The sequence below is a fragment of the Cupressus sempervirens genome, chromosome 3 (genome assembly GCF_028749045.1).
Source record: "Cupressus sempervirens isolate cs-2001-9-10 chromosome 3, ASM2874904v1, whole genome shotgun sequence".
NCBI classification, from domain to species: domain Eukaryota; kingdom Viridiplantae; phylum Streptophyta; class Pinopsida; order Cupressales; family Cupressaceae; genus Cupressus; species Cupressus sempervirens.
In genome coordinates, this window is record NC_143120.1 from 1010997177 (window position 1) to 1011021977 (window position 24801).

A 24801-nucleotide genomic window follows, 5' to 3' on the forward strand; every position below is an offset into this window, starting at 1 on the left:
CCTTTAGTTGGTCATCAAGGATACTTAAAGACATATAGACAACTTCAAGAGTGGTTTGCATGGAAGGGTATGAAGGAGGATGTCCTTAAACACATTAAGGAATGTATGGTATACCAACAAAACAAGAGTGAGCAAATTTTTCCTGCAAGGTTGTTGCAGCCACTTCCTATTCCTAAACAAAAATGGGAAAGTATTTCCATGGACTTCATCACTGGGTTGCCCAAGGTTCAAGGTAAGGATTGCATATATGTGGTGGTAGATAGACTAACTAAGTATGCACATTTATTTCCCATCACATCTAATTTCAAGGCATCACAAGTGGTCAAATTGTTCTTCAAGGAAATTTTTAGATTACATGGCTTGCTTAGAAACATTGTCAGTGACCGAGACAATAGATTCCTCAGCTCTTTTTGGAAGGAGATCTTTCATTTGGCAGGAACTGAACTCACTCCCACTACTAGCTATCACCCTCAAACAGATGGACAAACAAAGATAGTTAATAAATAGATAGAGGGATATTGCTTGGGTGAAATGGTTGCACCTAGGGGAGTATTGTTACAATACATCTCATCACATGTCTATTGCTATGCCTCCTTTTCATGCTCTTTATGGTTATGATGCCCTTTCCTTTGTTGATCTAGTACTTTCAGATAGCAAAGTACTTGCAGTAAGTGATTTTGTCAAGCAAAGCCAAGACATAATAACGTCCCTCAAGGATAATCTACAACATGCACAAAACCAACAGAAGTTGTATGCTAATAGGAAAAGGACTAAAAGATCTTTTGAAGTGAGAGATTTGGTATTTGTTAGGTTGCAACCATATAAGCAAAGCACCTTGAAGAGGAGTGGGGTAGAGAAGCTCAAGCCAAGGTTCTATGGGCCTTATAAGATCATTAGGAAGGTAGGAGAGGTAGTTTATGAATTGGAGCTCCCACCAAATAGCAAAATACATAATATTTTCCATGTCTCTTTGTAAGAATTTGGCTTAGGCCAGAATTCACCCAAGAACTAATGAACTCAACACAAGCACACAGTAGACCAAAATAGACAGAGTATGATCAGAATGGTGATATTCATTCAATATGCCAGCTTAGCCAACTTGAGAGTACACTAGGAGTGCCTATATATAAAGGCCTCTTGGGAAGCACCTAGAATGTGTCTAGAAACAACTAGGAGATAAGAAAACTAAGCACCTTATCCAACATTCTAGATATACGGATAAGAATGACAAAGTGTCATGTGTGTAGAAGATTCTTGTGTTGTAGGCAACATGTTCTTAAAAGAGGTGCTTACCCCTGTGATGTCATCATGACAACTCACAAGAGTGCACATACTCCTAGGTGACTAATAAATAAATATTAATATAATGCATTAACCTAAGTAAACTTAAGTGTAATAAGTAAATACTTATTTACACCAACACCCCCCCTTAAGTGAAACTTAGGGAAATGCCCTTAAGCTTATGATAACTAGAATGGAATGCAATATGGGTCCCGGCTACTAGGCCATGTTAGGTACCCATGTACATAATGATATGCAATCTCTCATAAAGAAGGTAAAGAGGGAAAACCTCATGGGAAAAACCCTCCCCCAAAAAGAGAGATGAATAAGGATGCATGGATGGATAGAGTAATCAAGACCCCCCATTACGACATACATCCAGTATATACATAAGAGAATGATGAGAAGAGGAAGAGAGACATGATAGGCTCCCCCCCCTCAAAGAAGAGTGTCGAACAATGATTGCCCTGATGAAGAAGCTGATCCAAGATTGCATAATGGTGTTCCTCCCCTTAGGAAGAAATAATGCTAAAGGTACAAATGAGATGCTTCCACTATGTGTGGAAATAATAGCATGAATAAGTGATGTCTCTGAAACTTGCTCAACTGGCTGAAGAACCTTTCCTAAAAAACTATATATCTCTACAGCTGATGAAGAACCCTATTGCAACTACTGATCATAAGTATCCACAATCACTTCAACCTGTGAGGATTGATCATGTAGAGAATGAACAAGAGAGTCAAATGAAACCCTCAAGACAACTAAAGAAGGTACTTTTGCATCAAGAAGAAGAGGTAGATCATCAATACTCTCCCCCAAATCTGTCACTGAACCCATATCTGGAAGATTGGATGTACCCTATTGTTCTGGACCTATCACTTGGCTATGTATGCATGCGGATTGAACTGATGAAGTGACCTCTCACTGCAACTGTTGATAGAACCCCACGTGTTTGAATCTATTGAAGCACTATTGCCGGTGTCACTATCAGTTTCCACACTGTATGATGTGCGGAGAGGAGTAGAGGACAAGCTTGGTGAACTTTCCTCAAAATGTACATCCTTCTCCACAAATATCTAATGTATCTTAGGATCTAGAAGTTTGTATGCCTTCACACTATCTTCATAACCAATGAAGGTACAAGGTCAAGATGACTATGCCTATGAAGATGGGTTTGCCCATGCAGTATAATTAAAGACTCTAAAGTGTGTCACAATAGGTTTTCTGCCACACCATGCCTCAAAAGGAGTTTTTCCATCTAAGGCTGGATGAGGAGAATGATTAAGAATGTGAGTGGCACTAGAGATTGCTTCGACTTCTAATGATGGATCTAGAGACTTAGCATGAATCATGCAACTTGCCATAGACTTAAGATTTTGGATCCTCAAAGCTGCAACATATGTCTTAGATGGACTGAATGTTGAAGGAGTCTGAAGATCAATGCCCTTGAGTCTGCAAAAGTCCATAAGTCTTTTGTTCACATACATGCTTCCATTGTCCATTCAGAGTACTTTGATGGCTTTCTTGGATTTTTGTTCTACATGAGTCTTGAAGGCTAGAAATTTGTCCGACACTTCATTCTTGTTATGAAGAAAGTAGACCCAAGTGAACCTTGAAAAGTCATCAACAAAGGTAAGTATGTAGCGACCCTGGCTGAATGCAAAAGGACCTCCTAATACCATGTGAACCATCTATAGAACACATGTTGCTCTAGAAGACTTCCCTCTTTGTAACTTCCCTTCTGGATGCATATCTATTGAATCTGTTGAACATTCACCCTTAGAAAAGTTGATTTGAGGTAGACCTTTGACCATTCTGTATGTGCAAAGTTGTTGAAGGTAGCGAAAGTCAAGATGACCATACCGCTCATGCCATAATTTCACGTTTGAATTGGATTGTGATAACAAGGCCTTTGAAGGAGACTTGGGTACAAAATGAGAGAAAGAGTATAACCTTTTGTTATGATTCACTTTCCCCACTGCAACCAAGGAATCATATTTAAGACTGTACACTTTTACTGAGTCTAGAAGGAACTCAACTCTATGCCCATCTCCAAGGTGAGTGATTTGGTAGATTGATAGGAGATTCGAACTTAGATTTGGAACATAGAGAACCTCTTGAAACTCTCCATTTTCCATGTCCACATTTCCTTTTCCTTCAACTTCCATTTTGATATCATTCCCCATGAAGATGTGTGGTACCTTGGACTGCTTCATTGAAGAAAAATCCTCCTTTGAAGAACCCATGTGATATGAGGCACCTGAGTCAAATATCCATTCCTTTGAAGAGTTTGAATTAGCCATGAGTGCTTGCCCTTTGCCCTTAGAATCTGATGAAGACCCTTTATCTTTGTAAGCATTAGGCAATGGAGCATTATGTTTCTTCATGATGTTGGTTAACTCATCAATCTTCTTGAGATAACACTCATGCTCTTCATGACCCAAATTTTTGCAATAAGTGCACTTCTTCTTCTCTTTATTATTGTCCCCCTTCTTGTTGGAATTTGAGGAAGACTTGCCTTGTTGATTGGATTGTGGTGTTGTCTTTTCTGCATCCTCTAATTTTCTCTTCCATTTCTTCTTACCCTTTCCTTTATTTGAAGACTGTCCAGCTGAATGTTGAGAACCCTCATTATTGGCCACCAATGCTTTAGGCTGAGGTGATTTGAGAATTCCCATTGATTTCAACTTCTTTTCTTCATCATCCAACAGTTTAGCATATTCGTCAAAAGTGACTTTCTTGTAGGTAGACCCTAAGGTAGTCTTTGATGTGTTAAAAGAAGATACAAATGTGGAATACTCCGATGGCAGCTTGTTATGAATAAGATAGATCAGTCTGTCATCTTTGATAGAACTCTCACAATCAGTAAGCTTTGTCCTTAGTTCATTCACCTTGATGATGAAGTCATGTATTGAATCATATGACTTAGGATCTAAGGAAACAAGTTCATCTTCAATTTTGAACAAATCCTCTTTAGACACTTTACCATATAGGCTTTTGAGGGTATCCCAAGCTTCCTTGGATGTAGTACACTTCTTGATTTGATACATGATCTTATCATCAACCCCCAAACATATATCACCTAGGCTTTCCTATCCCTTGCTACCTAAGCTGAAATATCACTTGCTGATACATTATCACCTGCTAGTTTAGGAAAAGTACCATCTACATATTATGAAACTCCATTATGCATTAAGTGATACCACATTTTGATTGACCATGCAGCATAGTTATGAGGAGTTAATTTGGGAAACTTAAAGTTGCCCATAATGTAGAAAATGAAAGAAAAGTGCAAAAAAGAGAGAACACAACACCAAGAACACCCCCCATTTTCACTAAATCAAGAAACCCCCCCAAAAGAGATGTTTTGGGCACTTTATCAATAGTGCGATTACAATGGGCCACTTGCCAATTTTGGCCTTCATAAACTTCTAATTTTGCTTGTTACAACCTCTAAAAGGATTACAAATTTGAAACTTTACAAAGTGCTACAATTCTGAAGCATTACAAAGCAAAGAAAGGCCCTATTGCTAAAAGTGACACTTTTTTCCACACAACTCAAATATTTGATAGTAGATCTAGAAAGTAGACGAAAAATAATGCACTTTCAAAAAAAAATAGAACCTATTTTTGACTCTAGATGTGCCCATACGGAGCGTTTGAAGTTGCAAAATGCAAGATTATGTAGGTACAATCACCAAAAAATGCAATTTTTGAATAATCCTTGCACCAAAACCAGAAACTAGCTACACCACTAAAAAATTTAAAGAATTCTACCCAATTTTTAAAAAAATAACACTTGAATCAAAGTCTAGATGTTTGAGTTGTGGCCTCCCAAAGTCAGATTGCAAAAACCAAAATCAATTTGGAGAGGGGTTGCATCAGCAAATGATGGGGTTAAATTTGATGATCATACGACCATCACAATAGATTAAAATTTCCCTAGAATGACATCTAGATGAGCATCAAATTTAATCTCACTAAGTGGATGACATCAGCGACTAATGTGGCGTTGCCGTACCGTATGGATTGTACAAAATTGTATGATAAATACTGTCGTGGAATGCTAACTAGACTACAGGTATGTGGGTGGCAAAGGACTGTGTTAGCTGTCTGATTTATCTGATAGCCACATGTCCAAATTGGACTCGCCCATGTGGTCTGCACCTTCCACGTAGAGGAATCCTTATTACGCCATGTGTCATTGAAATATGCAGCCAAAATTTGGATTAGCACCCCAAAAAATCTTTTACGGTGCTGGACTTCTAACGCAATGGGGGCCAGAGTTAATTTACATTGCCAAAGTTTGATATTGTGGACTGAATATTCCTTTCACTGCCAAAATACCTTCTAGACCGCCTAGTCGAAAACCTGGAAGACGATGCCCGAGAACAGAAAATCTACCGCCATTTTTCAAAGGATTAGTCCCACATGTGTGAGAAGTGGGCATGCGCTCTTTTTAAAAGAGTTAGCACTCATCAGTTAAAAGAACAAAGCCATGTGGGCTTAAGTCGTGACCGCTGGTTCCCCTTACCGCCAATTGGAATGTCTGCGATTGGATTAATGTCCTCGACCGCTGGTGGCTTGTGATGCTCGATCGGTGAATATGCGCAAGTATGGCTACTAATTTGATATATAGCCCACCAATTTAATAATTAGCCTTGCAATAAATTAATTCAAAATTCTACCAAAATTATAATGTTGAGCCGGGGTGTCACTGCCTAGTTTGGCAAAAAAAATTCTTTGCCTGGGCTGAGAAAAAAATTTGAATATAATTTTGAAAAAATACTCAATAATCGCAGAGATAAAAATAAATGTAGATCTAAAAAAGAATTAATCATATCGAATTAGATTATACCCAAACAGAAAATCGGGGCCTTTGAGTTTTGATTTGCAAAAAAAAATTGCCTCACAATCAACTTTTACGCAATATAGGCAAATTTATAGTTGATCTTCACCAAATCGACACTCTAGATGCAATAGTGAGGTCAGATCTGGTTCTAGACTCTCCCAATTTCTGTAGATCCTTCAGATTCATGTTGAGGTGCTGAAGCATGAATTGTCTTGAACGGCTATGTGTAGAGAATCTCCCTTAGCTTTGATACCATGTAAGAATTTGGCTTAGGCTAGAATTCACCCAAGAACTAAATAAATCAACACAAGCACATAGTAGACCAAAATAGACAGAGTATGATCATAATTATGATATTCATTCAATATGCTAGCTTAGCCAACTTGAGAGTACACTAGGAGTGCCTATATATAAAGGCCTCTCAGGAAGCACATAGAATGTCTCTAGAAACAACCAGGAGATAAGACAACTAAGCACCTTATCCAACATTCTAGATGAATGGATAAGAATGACAAAGTGTCATATGTGTGTAGAAGATTCTTGTGTTGTAGACAACATGTGCTTAAAAGAGGTGCAGACCCATGTGATGTCATCATGACAACTGACAAGAGTGCACATACTCCTAGGTGACTAATAAATAAATATTAATATAATGCATTAACCTAAGTAAACTTAAATAAGTGTAATAAGTAAATACTTATTTACACCAACACTCTTGCTTGAAGAAGGTTCTAGGCCAGCAAACCATAGTATCTACAGAATTGCCACCTCTTGATGATGAAGGGAAATTAGTTTTGATACCAGAAGAGGTTTTGGATACAAGAGAGAAAAGATTGAGAAATAGGAGCATCATAGAGCATTTGGTCAAATGGAAAGGATTACCATTGGAGGATGCAACTTGGGAAGGAGCACATATTCTTGAGCATCCCAACCTTCATTACTTGAGGACAAGCAATATTTGGGAGGGGAGGACTTGTCATGTCCCCTTTTCAAATAATCAAAAATAATAATTTTTGCTAAGGCAAGCAAGCTCAAAAAGTGAAGTTTCGGCAAAAGGGGCTAAGCTTTGGAAACCAATGGATTAGTAAATAAAAATTATTATTAAAATATGTATTATTAACCCCTCTTGGTCATGAGTTAGGGTTATGCCCTCTTTTAAAGAGATTTGGAGGCATTTCTGGCTCATTCTAGAACTTGATTTTTGCTCATTGCTTTATTGTTCTTCAGAGGCTGCCAAACCTGTGGAGAAGGAGACCCAATGACGGGAGTTTGCAAGTTTCCAGGGAGGCTAAGGATGGTATTTTGAGGCCATTCCATGTGCAAGCTCATGCAGAGTTTTCCCTTGTGCTAAACAGTGCAAATTTGTGAGTTTTCGGGTGTGTTTCTTGTAAGAGTTTGGTGTTTTCGGTTGAGTATTTCATATCAATTTAGTTTGCTACTATATTATAGACATTTAGATGTTAAAATAGATCTGAATACATGTATTGGGTCATGGTTATGCTTTTGTGATAGATTATTAGTGTTTTGTGGTATTTTCGAATTATTTTGTGTTGTTTTCAAGAGCTCGATGAGCATTTTTTTTGTCCTCCATTTGGGAGTTGTTGTGTGAACTCTATAAAAATCTGAAAATGTCATTTTGTGAGCCATTATGCTGGTAAATTTTTTATAAAAATGTCTACTTTCAGATTTATTAATAATATGTGAAGTTGTGAAGTTTTTGGCACTATTTTTAGCATACCCAATTTGGCTTTTATTGAGAAATTGGTTGATCTTTTGAAATATTGGTTGTTTGATTTTAAAATCTGATTCGAGGCTTTAAATATTATATAAAATCAGAAAGGGGACATTATAGTCATTCGTGTATGCAAGTGCAAAGAAGATCCAGTAGGTTGCACAAATGCAACAACCACCAAGATTTTGGAAACCCTGAAAACAACGATTTGGGTCCAAAAGAAAATAATGAAACAAAATCTCTTCACATCAAAAAAAGACCTTGTACTAGCGAACAAAAAACCATATCACCAAGTGATAAAAACTCATCACCAACTCGTTCACTACACCCCAACTCTTTTCAAGAACCCTAATGCTTATTGTTGAACACCCTACATGTAGTTGTGAAGATAAAATGGGCTAGGGCATAGAGACCCCATCTAAGGAAAGCAATAGAGCCAACCATGTTCATCTAAGCACTCATAAAAATTCTAATCTTAACATTGTCCTAAACTAAATTTTGAGTATTTATCGATTTTGATTGGGATAAGATGTTGACTCTTGAAGATCTACTACTGGATACATATTCAATATTTTTGTTGGATTATATTGGGTCATGAGTAAAAGACAAATGTTGGTTCCATTATCTACAATAAAGATAAAACTCTCAAAAGTCTTCTAGCATATGCATATTTAATGTTTTTGCTAAATTACATTAGATGAGAAAAAAAGAAGCGATGTTTACATTATCTACAACAATGACAAAGTGCATGATAGTCACTTATGCTTGTAAGGAAGGATTGTGGCTACAATAGTTTTGCTCCAAAGTTGTTTTGATATTGAAAATGGTAAAAATACATGATAATGGTTGAAAGAGAATACATTTGGCCAGCACTCTACTTCTCATGCTCAATGAAAAGACATTGGAGTTAATGAGTCATGTTGAGAAAAAATAAAATTGAAATTATATTGAGTATTGATAGAAAAGATTAATATAAAAAGTCATGAAGTTAGTATATCGACACTTTAAGAATTGGAAAGCATTAGCAAGAGAGTATATGTGAAAAGTATCTACAACACAGAAAAATAGAACAAAAAGTCTACCTCTATGAAAAAATATCTTAAGAAAAGAAGAGTGCCACTTAATTTAAATTTCATAAAAGAATGTTAAATTAAATGTTATAGGAAAAAATATATTTTATTTATTTATTTTCAAATATTTTCAATTTTTTCCAACGCTTTAAAAAAACCCATGTTCATCTTCACGTATTAAGACTGGTGACAATTATGCAAAGCTACAATTGTCAAAGCTACCTCTTACCGAAATAGGACTCCGCATATTATCTATTGAAGCGGTTGAAAGACTGAGAACTTAGATTGAGATAACATGTGAATATCGTAATGTATTCAAATGGGGCAGAAAATCTATATATGGGATGGACACTATGCATATTTCGTTTGCATTTTTAGATATACATTTTCAACTCAGACCCTTCACTGAAGTAATTATATGACAGATCCATAACTCGTGAAAAACCAAAAGCAGGACTCGATGTGTACAAACATGCCATAGAAAAGTGAAGCAACCGACTTACATAATAAATTGGGTAGTTTTTATATGATGGAGGGCTTCTACAAAATCATTTTAGTTATTCAATACGGGGCAAAATTCACCTGTGGCACATTTCTGCCTCATCTTTTTCAATGTTGGAGCCTTTTTTTCAACTTCATCAATGGACTTTGACAATTAGATATATTTGAATTACATAAAAAATGAATCAGATTGTTCAGATTGTCCCGCTGTTAAAAACATTTACAAGAAAAATTTGGTGACAAAGATTTTATGTGAAGAAGAAGACAATTCCTCTTCCTGTAGATTTGCAAAGAAGGAAGAATTGAGGGAGAGGCCCTCCAAACGAGCTGCCATGCATGTGTAATAAAACACACAATTCATCACAACATCTAACAAACTCACCACAGAATACATGAATATCAGCAGAGAGGCCTCAGACACTGCCCCAAAACAAAATAATCCATAATTGGCTATCACTCTATATTGAAAGAGGCCCTCAACAAAGGCCAAGCCCAAGCTTGTGATTACAACAATAAGCAAAGCCACTTGTATTCTTCCCTTCATCAAAAACTTGGCTCTGCAAATAGCCTCCAATCCAGAGCATCCATCTTCTAAGACACACACAATTGTGGCCAAATTGCACACAACGAGGACATGTGCAAAACCAATTGAATAAACAATCATCCAACATAAACCACTCCAGAAAACCCAATTTGCAGATAGTCCCACTAGAATTGCCAAGTTAATTGTTGCCAATAAAAACCCAAAAATGAGGACACTATATCCAAAAATGATCAAACATCCCCAAATGTATGTAACCACCAAGCCTTTCCATAACTTGGGTAAGGCTTGAATTATCTTCTGCCATGATGGGCTACTGCCACCCGCATGAATATAGGCCACTGTATGTACCACTGCTGCTTTTGCAACCACTGAAAATGTGACCACAAAAGGAAAACACACCATGTATGAAATCATTGTCTCAGAAAGCTTCTCATATATGAGTTTGGGATAACCCAAGGTAAAACACAAAGCTTGAATTTGTAGAGCCAATTGGGTAACAGGGAGATGATCAGTGAATGCCTTGGAGATAATGGTAGCAGCAGAAACAGGAAGTATGAGAAAAATTGTGATGGATGTGAAGAAAGATAAGTGTTTCAAAACAATTTTGGCAGATTCTCTTACAATACCCAGTGCAGTTAGTATGAATAGGTCATGAAAATCTCTCGCCTTTCTTCTTCTTGCTGTTGCTGGTGCTGCCATGATGCCAACCCAATGCTTTGATCGGATCTAAGAAACAAAAGTTATACAACATGGAAGAACTTGGAATACATGACCATTTGTTTATATGGTTGTATGAAATAAACCAATGTAAGGAATTTGATAGGACACGATCGTTTGCATTGATTGGAAATATTGAATGGGCAGGAATATATGAAACGAAACATTCATTTGCATTGCTTGTGTTTATGCCTTTAAATCTGCAAATAATCTGCACCCAGAATAAACGGTCACCCACACAATACTTGCTGACAGGATAATGAGTTTTCAAGGCAAGTTTTTTTTTTCCTCTGGTGTGGAATAGAATGAATTATGAACATGTCGCTCACCAAACTTCCTATATTTTCTACCGTGGAGGCTCTGTTCTGGTGGATAGAAAACCCATGATTGGAGGGTAGGAATTAGGAGAGCCAATTTTACACGAAATTCAACAATTTGGGAACACGCACTTCCCATTCCATGCAATCAAGCTGACGAGAGATTATGAGTCGCTCCACAAGCTAACTAATTATCGAGGGCCATGTAGAGCTTCCGGCCCACCAACCCACCGAACAGAACTGTTCTATAACAGTTCTTAATGTACCACAAAATTTGTTTATTTTTCTCATAAGTTTATTAACGTGGAAATTTTAAAGTTTGTTTATTCTTAATAGAAAGAAACTATTTATTGAAAAAAAAAAAAAAATTAAAGTGGAAATATGGCTAGAGGAGAGATGTATTTCTTATAAAGATGATTAAAAAATTAAGTGCTAGTTGGAAGAGAGTCATGGTAGTTGGAAGAGAAAATGTGATTAGAGAACACACTTTCATAAGGGAGCGAGATGGTCATCATTCTATAAAGGGAATGATAGAGAACATAAGTGAAATGGTAGAAGGAAGGGGTGAAGAGGGAAAGTTGAGGAGTTCATAGGGAAAGTGGAAGAGACACTATAGATAGTGTGGAAATTGTAAAGAATAAAACATTAAAAAAATTCCATAAGAGAAGTTGAAGAGGCACAAGTAAAAGAATAATAAGTAAAATTAGGAAATCAATAGTGGGGGAGTATAATAGGAGGGGACACAAAGAAATTTTTTGTAGACTGCTTCAATTGAGGTTACATTGGCACAAGTTTGAGAGAGCTTGTGTATGGGAAGTAGAACCAATGAGAAGACCTAAATTGTGGATTCTGAACTTATAAGATATGTTTATGAATTTAAAAATATATATAATTTTGTTTATTGTTGAAATTTGACTATTGGATGCAAGCTTAGAAGTGTTTGAAGTTGTTTTGTGATTATTTTACAAGTATTGTGTTAGAAGAGGGAGATCATTTTCTTTATGCATCAATTGGCATTAGAGTGACTACTCCTAAGTATTTAGGCAGAATTTTTGAAGGGAGGTAGTTTTTTCTAGGACCTACGAGTGAGGATCAATGAAGGGTAAACAATTTGTGAGAAATAATTGATCGTTTTGGCTATTCTCTAACATAGATGAAGTTGGGTAGGAGGTGCGCTAACTTTTTCAATGGAGAGGAAATGGGTAGAAGAGGTCTTGGAGAGGTGCATATTCTAGGAATCTTGTTGGGTAGGGATAGTAGTGATATTTGTGGAAAAAAAGGTGAAGGGGTGAGTTTTTGAGAGGAGCTAAATAAATGGGGTAGGTGTGAAGGAGTTCTAAAATGGTTAGAGCTAAAAGAATCAAATTTATTGATGGAGAAAAGAAACAACAAGCGAAGAAGTGTGATTGGTTGGATTTGATGATCCTTGTGTTGGAGAAATGAATGAATAAGATATGGATGACTATTATTAAAAATTGAAGCATAGAAGTTGATACAAGTGATACAAAAGGTAATGGAAGAGATATAATAGGAGATGCGAGTAGGAATATTTGTGTAGAAATGGAGAAATGTCCTTTGGATAATGTAGACGCAACAAATTAGTTTAAATGTCCAATTTTTTGATGAAGAACCTAATGAAAAAGAAAGAGATTCTTGAGGAAGAGGTTTATGATAAGAAAATATTTCATCAAGGATAGGAATACGATGTGTGTTTCTTACAGAAGAGATCAAGAAGATTAAAGAGTTTCTTTTATCAATTCTATATGTACTTTATCATCTTGAGGAAGTGAAAGATGCAGTTAAGGGACAAGAAACAAATGTTACAAAAATAGAGGTCAAGGAAGAGGTGTTTACAATTAAGGGATGTGAAGAGCCTACATATGATGAAGATGATAATTTTAGAGTACTAAAATATTGTGAGGTAAATCCTAATGAGTTTTATGATATTGAGTTTAGTTTTTCTTTTTTATATGCAAGAGAATACACAATTGCATACTTTCAAATGATAATTGGTTAGGTATGCATAGAACATGTGGAAGACATTGTCAAGTACTAGTGGAGGTGATTAGTTTGTGGTAGAAAAGATCCCATGAAGAAAGGAAGGATAATAGGGTATCTTTAAAGGAGGACAAGAGAGAGCTATTGGAGGAGTTTGGACTATGGTGGATATAATTCCACAAGTTTGAAGAGGATAAGAGGGCACACTTGGTGGATAATGTCACCAATTGATGAGGGCACAACCCAAGACAAGATGAACACAATAGGAAAGGAGACTTTTATTATCATAAATGATATGCTAGTACATTTATTACACAAAAAATAGACTCAACAATATACCTAATGGGCTTACATCATAATCAAATTTTGGAGAAACCCTTCTCATGGTACCTTCTCCCAAACTCCATAAAAATTGCCTTTAAATTGCAAGAAATGACCTTAAGTAACTTGAATTAGTTTCAATGTTAGGAATAAATTTTAGAATATTCCATTTGGCATCCATTGCCAAAGAAGAAGGTTCTAGAAGACACATCAAAAGTCAATGCAAAATTAGAAGAATCCAAAAATGGTAGTCTAACTTTTGGGAGGCATAACTTTTGGTCTAGGGCTTCGATTGACAAATCATTTAGATTTCCAAAAATCTCTATAAGTGTTCTACATGCCCATATCCCATATTTTTTGGTCCACCATTTTCTAGGCCCAAACGAGGTTGTTTAGTGCCTCAAATTTGACTTTGAAGTGTTCCTAGGAAGTCTCTAGATAACTTAAAACCGCCATAACTTTCAAATCATAAAGCTTTTTTACCTAATTCTTTTTCTCGAGTTTGAAATTAAAAGTACAATCATCCCTCCAACTTAAACCCTCTGAATCATCATAATTGTGTTTCAATTAAAAAAAACCCATTTTGTACACTGACATGTATCTTGAGATGGTAAAAAATACTAACCCATAAAGCTAATAGTAGAACTATGAGAGTTGGAATATCTATTAAACCCAAATGGGTATCAATAAATATAAACACAATAAATAGAAACCAACACTCAGCATATTTTTTGGTGATACAAGATTGCCCCTACACCACTGGATGCTCCTGCATCAGACACCCAGGGTAAATTGAAAAGTCACCTTGTCACTTTATAGCTTGTTGAGGAAAACCAAAATTGGAAACCTCCATCTTGGATAACCAGGTTGAATCTTCCAATGGTCATCCCTTCCACTTCACCATGTACTCCTCATACTATATGTTTTTGGTATTCTAACCCACACAATTATCTAGAATTTCTTCAATCTCCTTCTTCTCAGAAGTGGGAATGGGACATGGCTCGAGTTTCAAATCCTTCTCTACACCATCTTCATGCTATTATGTTAAGTATGCAATATTGAAAACAAGGGAAATATGGATCCCATCTAGTAACTCTACTTCATATGCATTCCCTGAATCATGTTTCTTCAAAATCTTGCAAGGGCCAAATTTATTCATCTTCATCTTGTTGTAGGTGCCCACTACAAATTGTTTCTTTCTCAAGTACACCATAATTAGATTTCCAACTTGGAACTCCTTATGTCTCTTCTTTTGATCTGCTCAAGCCTTATACTACAGGTTCATCTTGGTAATATGTGCATGTACCTGCTAATGTAGGTTCTTGACATGTTACACAAAGTCTTCCACCTCAGCACTAGTCCTCTCTCCTTTATCCATCTTACTCAACTCTGGTGCAGTCCGTGGACTACTCCCATACACCACTTGGAATGATGATCTATCAGTACTCCTATTCACCAAATTATTGTAAGAAAATTAGTCTTGTGGTAGAATCAGATCCCATCCCTTGGGCTTATCTCTTACTAAACACCTCAGCAAATTTCCCATACTTCTATTTACCACCTCTTTTTGTCCATCAGTTTGTGGATGATGTGTAGAACTAAACTCCAACTCTATCTTCAACTTCTTCCACAAAGTCCTTTAGAAATACCCAACATATTTTGCCTCTATTAGAAACAATACTTTTGGGAAGACCATGTAGCCTCACCACCTCTCTAAAAAAAATCTACAGTATGCATTGCACCATGGGTGTTATAAAAAGCAATGAAATGAGTCATTTTAAAAATCTTGTCAACCACCACAAATACTGAGTCATTACCCCATTGTCTCCTTGGTAACCCAAGAACAAAGCCCATGGTTATGTCTTCCTAGGGACTTGATGGAACATGCAATGGCTAATAGAGTCCAATATTCTAACTAACTCACATAGCTATCTCAAACACTCAACAACTATGCACATGTGACAACTAAGGCCGAAAATAATGCTCGCTTACAATGGTGATGGTCCTTTCTAAAATAGAGTGTCCTTCCATCCCTCTGCTATGTTTCTACTTGATTAAGTTCTCCCTCATGGAACTCCTTGGAATGCACAACTGACTACATTTGAACAACATACCATCTTTAATCATATAATCCAACCACTTAGTCATGTCTATAGTAATAGGTTCCTTACAAGCCTTCAAATGCTTTGCAAAATTAGGATACTCAGGGTACAAAGTCTTAAGTTCATTAAATCCAACCACTTCAATCTACATTTCTGTCAGTAACAATCATTTCCTACTTAATGCATCTATAACCCTATTAGACCTTCCACTTCTATGTTTCAATAGAAATGTATAGCTCTACAAGAACTCTACCCATTCAAATATCTCTGGTTTAATTTACCTTGGCTATGTAGGTACTACAATGTATGGTGATCAATGTCCCAAAAAAATTCTTTTGGAAACAAATAATGCATCCATTTCTTCAAAGCTTGAACTATTGTATAGAACTTTTGATCTTAAACAACATACTTCTTCTTGGAATCATTTAATTTCTCACTAAAATATGCAATAGGCTTACCTTCCTAGTTCAATACAGCTCCAGTGGAACTACCACTAGCATCACAATCCACCTGGAACACTTTGTTGAAATCAGGAAGTGCCAACACAAGTTACTCTATCACCATCTTCTTCATCAACTCAAAACTCCTTACAGCTCTTGCAATCCACTTGGACTCCTTTCTATCCCCTCTCATTGTTTTGGTAAGGGGTGCACAAGTACATTTTAAATTCCTTATGAACTTCCTATAAAAAATAACCAAGCCATGGAATGACCTCACCTTAGTGGCAGACCTTGAGGTAGGCCATTCGAAGATGACCTTCACCTTCTCTGGGTCTATTTTGAGACCTTCAACTAATAAAACAAATCCCAAATAGACTCTCTTTTTTTACAAAGCTACACCTCTTCAAATTAATCTACAATTTCTATTCCCTCAATCTCTCAAAGACATTATGAATGTGCAACAAATGTTCATCCAAAGACTTACTAAAAATCAAAATATCATCCAAATAGACAATAATGAATTTTCCTAAAAAAATCTTTAGTACCTCATTCATAAGTCACATGAAGGTGCTCAACATATTGGTTAGTGCAAAGAGCATGCCTAACCACTCATATATAACCACTCATATAGGCTCTCCTTGGTCTTGAATGTAATCTTCCACTCATCTCTCTCTCTTATCTATATTTGGTGATGGTCAATCTTAAGATCTACCTTTGTAAAGTATTGATCTCCACTCAAGTAGTGCATAAGATCATCCATCCTTGGAAAAGGAAATTGGTACTTGATGGTTATCTTGTTTATAGCTCGAGATTCTATACACATCCTCTAGTCTCCATCCTTCTTTGGTTCTAGTACTAAATGTACTGCACATGGACTCATTCTCTCCCAAATAAAACCTTTCCTCAATAACTCCTGAACTTTATAGTTCAACTCCTTAGTCTTAATAGGATTCATCCTATGAGAAACCTTCTTAGGTAAACTAGTTCCAAGGAATAGATCTATTTGATGACTGATTTTCCTTACTGGTGGCAACCCTTCTAGGACATTATCAAATATGGTATCTCCATATTCATTTAATATACTTGAGACTTCAACTGGAACTTCACTACTACCTTCCTTATTCTTTCTAGGAATTAAAGCATAACACATATACTGATGTTTCATGTCATCCATAAATTTTCTTTCATCAACAAGACATACCCTAGTGTAATACCCCAAAATTGGCACATTGCCATATTAACCAATTATGGTCTATTTAATTATTCCTAAGTCCTATTTTACTAGGCAATTCTAAATCTGATAATCTCTACTTGAACTAAGTGTCAAATAAAGAAAATAATTAATTTTTATTAATCACTTACTCTAATTAATTCCTAAATATTCATTGAATTGGCTAAATTAACCTTTTAATTGAATTAATTTGATTATAAGTGTTCATACTTTAATAAAATTAAATCCATCCCTTTAGCTAATGTATAAAGGAATTAAATATATTTGATTTAATAAGATATTTCCTCTTTTTAATTAATGAATTTAATTATTCAATTAATTAAAGTTATCCATTTATGAGGTCAATTCTATTTTATTAAATTAAATATTCTCTCCAAATCTTCTCTTCAGTTCAGAAATGGAAACTCTAGGTGAACTAAAATTAGAAAAGGATTAAATTAGTTAACTCCTTATTCCACTCCAAATCAAATTAGTTAACTCCTTATTCCACTCCAAAACAAATCAGTTAACTCCTTATTCCACTCCAAATCAAATCAGTTAACTCCTTATTCCAGTCCAAATCAAATTAGTTAACTCCTTTTTCCACTCAAAAACAACCAATTAACTTCCTTTTCTTAAGGAATTTTCCATGATGACTAAGTCTCACCTTCAATTTGGATCGTCCATTCTAATTAATCTTGACTATCGGTTGATTCTAGGGTTCTATTTAAGAAGCCTTCAATTCCTCATTACGAAGGTTGAAAATTGGAATTTGTGTCTAACTTATGCTAAAATATTTACTCATTTGCTTTTGTATTCTTAGTTTAATATTCTTGCATTTCAATTTCATACTAGTTTAATATGTATCCATTCAACATAATATGTTTCTTCATTTCTTAGCTTAACAATGCATTCTCATCTAGATTAATCTTGCATATCTCATATAGCTTAAAATCCTTCATTCTAGAGGTCTGGTTGCTCGCTTCTCATTCCGAGAGCAAAGGCAAAATCCTTCTAGTTAGAAGGCAATAGGTTGCACTGTTGGATTTGCTCAGGTGAATAATCTCATATTCATTCTAGGATGATCTTTCAGATAATGACTGTGTTGAAGTGTGTGTGAAGATCTGAGGCCTGCAATTCACATATACACCTAGCACTATTGCATACCTTTTCATCTTCCTCTATCCAGGGCTTCAACTTATGATGAACTCTATCCTTTGTAAGAGAATAGGTGTTTGCATGACCATCATGTATAACACACCTATCCTATTGCCATGAAATTCCCAACAAAAAATGGCATACATCCATCGGTATGATGTCACAAAGAACCTCATCATAGTAACTTCCAATCTTGAACTTCACCGAACATTGCTCACTAACTAGGACCTTATGATCATCTTGCACCAATTCAATATGATATGGATGGGGGTGTTTCTCCCTCTTTAGCTTTAGCTTTAAGATCATCTCCTCTGACACCATGTTGTTAGTGCTCCCACCATCGATAATCACATTGCATCATTACCCTCACACTTGCACCTTGTACAAAAAAAATCCTCCTTTGTCCAAGTTTAGTCTCACCACTCAACAAGACCCTTTTATTAACCAAAACATCTCCTCTTTTTGCATCCTCTAAATGTGATGACTTAGCATCATCATCCACATGAGGAATCCTTTCTTGGCCATCAGCTCTCCTATATGTCCTTACTTGGCATTGAGGGCACTCATAGGCTTGATGGCATTCTTCATTGTGGTGAAAACATGTACCACAGAAGCCTCCTCTTCCAGAACCTTGTTCATATACTCTACCTCTTCCTCTTTGGTCTCCAAATTTTTTATCACGAGAGCCATTGAAACCCTCATTCCTCTAGTTTTGACTGGTACACACATCATCATTTTTCCTATAGTCCTCATTTCGGCCTCCAAAAGACCTACCACTATCCCTTCCTCCTTTATTGTACCCTCCTTTCTTTCCACCAAACTTTTTATTTATCTTCTCATAAACTCACAAGGCAAATTGGTATGCCTCTTCAATGCTAGTCATCCTAACCAAACTTAGCTCCTCCTAAATGCTACGTCTTAACCCATTAAGGTAATGAGAAACCTTCTCCTTGTTTGCTTCTACATATCATGTCCTAATAAGGACTGTAAAACTCCTTTTTATATTCCTAGATAGATTTTCTCACTTTCTTTAACCCTTACATCTTCTTGAACAAATCAAGCTCATAGTCAACATGGATGAACTACTTCTTTAGTTTTTTCACCATGTGATCCCATCTTGAGATTTTTTCCTTGCCTCTTCTATTCCTCTCTAACTAAATCTCTTGCCACCATATTTTGGCCTGGTCCTTCCATCTGGCCTTTGCAAAATTAACCCTATCAAGGTCCTCAATATCCTCATACTAAAAATATTCCTCCAACTCATCGATCTAGTCGATCAACTCGTTCGGGTTTAGATTTCCCAAAAACATGTCAACCTCAAGTTTAGGTCTTTTTCATAGCTTGGGAATGGCCCTAAAAAGTTTATCCTCCTCTTGGTTTGGACTTCTCCTTCCTACACAACATTTCCTTCTTCTTTATTTTCCTCTTCACTTTCTATTAGGATTAAATCACAAACAGAAATAACAATTACATGCAAATATAACCAATATCAGAAAATAATAGATCACATAGAAAATAACACAAGACACCAAGATTTAACGTGGTTCACCCCATCCATGGGCTTTTTCCACCAAACAAAAAGTCTGATATTATTACGATTCAGTGATTACAACTTGATTACAATCTGTAATCCCTTACAGTTCAATACAGCCGCAAGAACCAATTTTTGCATCACCACAATGAAATAATCCCTAACCCTAATCCCTTTCATACAAGTATTAAACTGCTTTAGGGTTATAATTAATAATTACATGTCGGCCCAAAGAATTCATAAAGTATGTATAGTACTTCCCTAATCAGTCACCACAAACTAACAATCTTCCACTTGGGGACTGATCAGACTCCACACTAGACAACAATCTCCCACTAGGAGACTAATCTTGTAGAAATACCACTACCACATGGGGCTCCCACTGGATCAAACCACCCTAGACTATGTTTTTCGTTGATTGTTATTCAGTCTAGAAGACCAACTGAAGTTGAAGAGGAATCCAACTTCTCCCTTGTCACTACCTTTGCAAAAATGTCCGTTGGATTTTCATCTATATGTATCTTTTCCAGCTTTAACTATCCATCATCCAAAATGGATTGAATGAAATCGTACCGCAATTGTATGTGTTTTGTGTTTGAATGTAGAGCTGATTTTTTCACAAGATGAATGGCACTCTGACTATCTGTAAAAAAAATAATTATCTTTTTGAGGATGTCCCAATTCTTCCAAGAAGAATTGAAGCTATATCGTCTCCTTGGCTGCCTTTGTAGTAGCAACATACTCTGCCTCTATAGTGGACAAATCATTAATCTTTTGTAACCTTGAAACCCAGCTCACGGTTGCCCCACCAATAGTAAAGGCATAACTTGTAGTACTCCACCTAGTATTGATATCCCCTACCAAATCTAAGTCAACATGGCCCTATAAATTAGTAGTAGAACCCCCAAAGTGTAAACACTTATTGGATGTTCCTTTCAAATATCTAAGAATCCATTTGACTACATTCCAATGCTTAATTTTTGGATGACTCATATACCTGCTAATGACTCCCATTACATGTGCAATATCTGGCCTTGTTTATACCATAGCATACATCAAGCTTCCTATAGCTGAAGCATAGGGTATCTTGGACATCTTATCCTCCTCTTCTTGTGTCTTGGGACACATCTCCTTAGTCAACTTCAAATGACCAAGTAAAGGTGTGTTGTCAGTTTTAGCATTCTCCATAGAGAAATGTTGCAACACCTTCTCAACATAATCAGCCTGACATAGTGTCAATTTTTTATTCTTCCTATCTCTATAAATCTTCATACCAAGTATTTATTTTTCTGCCCCCAAATCCTTCATAGCAAATGCATGTGCTAACTGGCATTCTAGCCCCTTAATATGATCCATGTTAGACCCAGCTACAAGCATATCATCAACATATAAACATAAAATAATGTAACTATCATCATCCAACCTCTTAAAATAAACACAATGATCTGAATGACACCTATTGTATCCATGTTCATGCATAAAACTATCAAATTTTAGATACCATTGCCGAGGTGCTTGCTTCAAGCCATATAAACTTTTTCTTCAATTTGTATGCTAAGTTCTCCTTACTTTTGACAGCAAATCCCTCTAGCTAAGCCATATATATCTCTTCATCTATATCACCATAAAGGAAGGTTTTTTTAACATCAAGCTACTCTAAATGCAAATCTTCAGTAGACACAATACTTAAAACAATATGGATAGAAGTCATCTTAACAACGAAAGAAAATATCTCATCAAAATCAATGCCCTTTTTCTGTGCAAATCCTTTTACAACTAACCTAGCTTTAAATATTTTCTTACCTCATCCTCTTCTTTTAACCTGTAAACCCACTTATTCTATAAATCTCTTTTACCTAAAGGAAATTTGCATAAATCTCATGTCTTATTCTTCAGTGAAGAGTCCATTTCGTCTTTCATTGCAGACTCCCACTAAATCTTAGTATCCACCTACACAGATTCATCATAACATTTAGGTTCACTAACATCTATTAATAAAATAGAATACAAAGAGGGAGAAAATCTTTCTAGAGTTCTAATTTGCCTTACTGGCCATCTAACATTCACTAGTGTGTGTGGTATTTGTTGTTGCGGTTGTTGCATATCATGAGGAATAGTTGGAACATCATCTTTTGGAGTATCATCTAGCACTACATAATGATATTCTTTCTTCTCATGTTGCTGCAACAGAACTTTATACAACACTTTCTCATTGAATATGACATCCCTACTTACAATTTTCTGATTTTCAAAACCCCAAAGCCTATAACCAAATTCATTAATGCCTTATCCAACAAATATACATTTCTTTGACTTAGCTTCCAACTTGGTTTTATTTTTAGAATCTATATGAGCAAATGCTTCACAACCGAAGGTTTTGAGAAAAGAATAACTCACCTTCTTACCAGTGCATGTTTCCTTTGGAATACCACAACCCAAAGGAGTAGAGGGACCTCTATTAGTCAAATATATAGCAATATTGATAGCCTCTGACCACATGTGTAAGGGAAACCTATCATGCAACCTCATGCTCCTTGCACGCTCCATTATAGTCATGTTCATGCATTCAACCATTCCATTTTCCAGTGGAGTTCTTGGAACAATTTTCTGTCTCTGAATACCATTAGTGGAGCAATAATATTCAAATTCATGACTGCAATACTCACCACCATTATCAGATCTAAGACATTTTAATTTCTTACCAGTCTCATTTTCAACCAAGCAATTCCATTACTTAAAAGTTTGAAATACATCATATTTTTGTCTAAGGAAATAAATCCATACCTTTCTAGTTGCATCATCAATAAATGTAACATAAAATGAGAGCCTCCAAGGGAAGATACCTAAGCTAGTCCCCATAAACGGTATGCACAAGCTCTAATTTCTCCTCTTTTTTTTCCTTCCTAGTCTTTACAAAATTCACTCTCTTTTATTTTCCATACACACAACTTTCACAAAAATCCATATTAACACATTTCAGACCTGGTAGAACTTTCTTTGAATGAAGTACTTTCATACCTTTCTCACTCATTTTCCCAATTTTGTTGTGCCGTAGTGTTGTATCAAAATTTATAGCAGCTATTTGTTCTCCCTACTCGACTGTAGCAGCTATTAATCCTAAACATTCATTTTTCTCTGAAACAATTAAAGTGGAAGGAACAATGTGACTTGTACAAAGATATAAGGTGCCTACTTTCACACATTTTTCTACTACAATGGAACCTTTTGAAACTTTCCAATTTTTATCATTAAAAGAAACTACATAACCCTCATCACCAAGTTTCCCTACTAAAATTAAATTCCTACTCAGCCTTGGAACATGTCTTACCTCATGTAGTAGCCAATGATTCCCATTCTGCAACTTAATTATAACTTTTCCCTTTCCAACAATCTGACAGGGTTCATTCAAATAAATAAGTCCAATATCCCCTTGGACATAATCAATGAAATAACCTCTATGAGGTGTAGCATGAAATGAAGCACTAGAATCTAAAACCCACAAATCATCAACACTTTCTAAAGATAGAAGCAAAGCATCCTCTTTGGATTTCTTACTTACCACATTTGCCTCCTTGTCTCCATCTGGTTTATCTCCTTTATTTTTCTTTCAAGTCCAACAATCTTTCTTTTTATGCCCTAGTTTCTCACAATACTAGTAGTCATTCGTTCCTCTCGATTGAGACCTCCTCCCCTTTGACTTTCCTCTTGATTTCCCACGATTTCTAGAATTACTTCATCTCTCAGTCATTCTACCTTGATTTTGTGCATTCAAAGCACTTCCAAATATAGATCTACCTGAGGATTTCCCATGAGTTTCCTCACTCAAATAACACCAATCACATCATCATATTTTAGGGTACTAGATCCAGGAACAAAAATACTCATATCCATTACCAAGCCATTCTAGCTTTCAGGCAAAGAACACAAAATCAAGAGAGCCCTGATTTCTTCATCAAAATTGATACCCATAGAAGATAACTGACTAGTAATAGTTTTAAACTCATTTAAATGATTTTCAATGGATCCACCTTCTATCATTATTATATTAAATAAATGTTTCATGATAAATACCTTGTTTGAAGTGAAGGGCTTTTCATATAGTTTCACTAGGGTTTGCATCAACTTTTCTATCGTCTTCACTTTTGTACTATTAAATGCCACTGATAGTACTAGGCATAATTGAATGTTTCCAAGTGCCTTTCTGTCTAAAAGAACCTAGTTGTCATTTGACATAGATCCCTAATTCTTGGTTTTTCCTTCCAACGGCTTCCATAAATCCTTCTGATACAGATAGTCTTCCATCTGTATCTTCCATAACTAAAAGTTATGCCCATTAAACCTATCAACCCTTAGCTTACCCTCATCTACCATTGCTCCCACTCAACCATGAGACTTTCTAGTTGAGGATAACCGAAAAAAACCTCGCTCTAATACCACTTAAGACACCAAGATTTAACATGGTTCACCCAATCCCTAGGCTACGTCCACCAAATAGAAAATTCAATATTATTATGATCCATTGATTACAACCTGATTACAATTTGTAATCTCTTATAGCTCAATACTACTGCAAGAACCAATTTTCACAGCACCACTATGAAACAATCCCTAACCCTAAGCCCTTTTATACAAGTATTAAACTGATTTAGGGTTATAATTAATAATTACATGTTGGCCCAAAATCTCAATAAAATAGGGCCCTAGATTTTTTTCAATTTATGAAGTATGTACAATAATTCCTTGATCAATCACCATAAACTAACACTTTCATCTCTTACAACAAGATTCATCCCTCTAGTGATCTCATTTTTCAATGCTTGAGCTTGTCTTTGTAGAAGTTGATGAAAGCCAACTTCACAGCTTGCCAAGATCACCTACATGCAAATAACCTACTGAAGAGAAACCAAAGAAGGAAAGGTAGGGCTTGGAGAATCTCAAAAAAGTGAGAGAAATTATATTGCAACAATGAAAAATGAAATTTTTCTACAAAAATACAATGGGAGAATCTATTTATAAAGGCCTTTAG

The 24801-nt window shown here is 35.9% G+C and overlaps 1 protein-coding gene across 1 annotated transcript; it reads right to left on the reverse strand.

Moving 5' to 3' along the window:
• Window positions 1-9627: 9627 nt before the first annotated feature.
• LOC149570159 (uncharacterized) lies at window positions 9628-11033 on the reverse strand. Its single transcript, XM_089817873.1, has one exon. The coding sequence runs from the start codon at window positions 10678-10680 to the stop codon at window positions 9658-9660; it is 1023 nt and encodes a 340-aa protein (XP_089673999.1). The 5' UTR covers window positions 10681-11033; the 3' UTR covers window positions 9628-9657.
• Between the last annotated feature and the right edge of the window lie 13768 nt (window positions 11034-24801).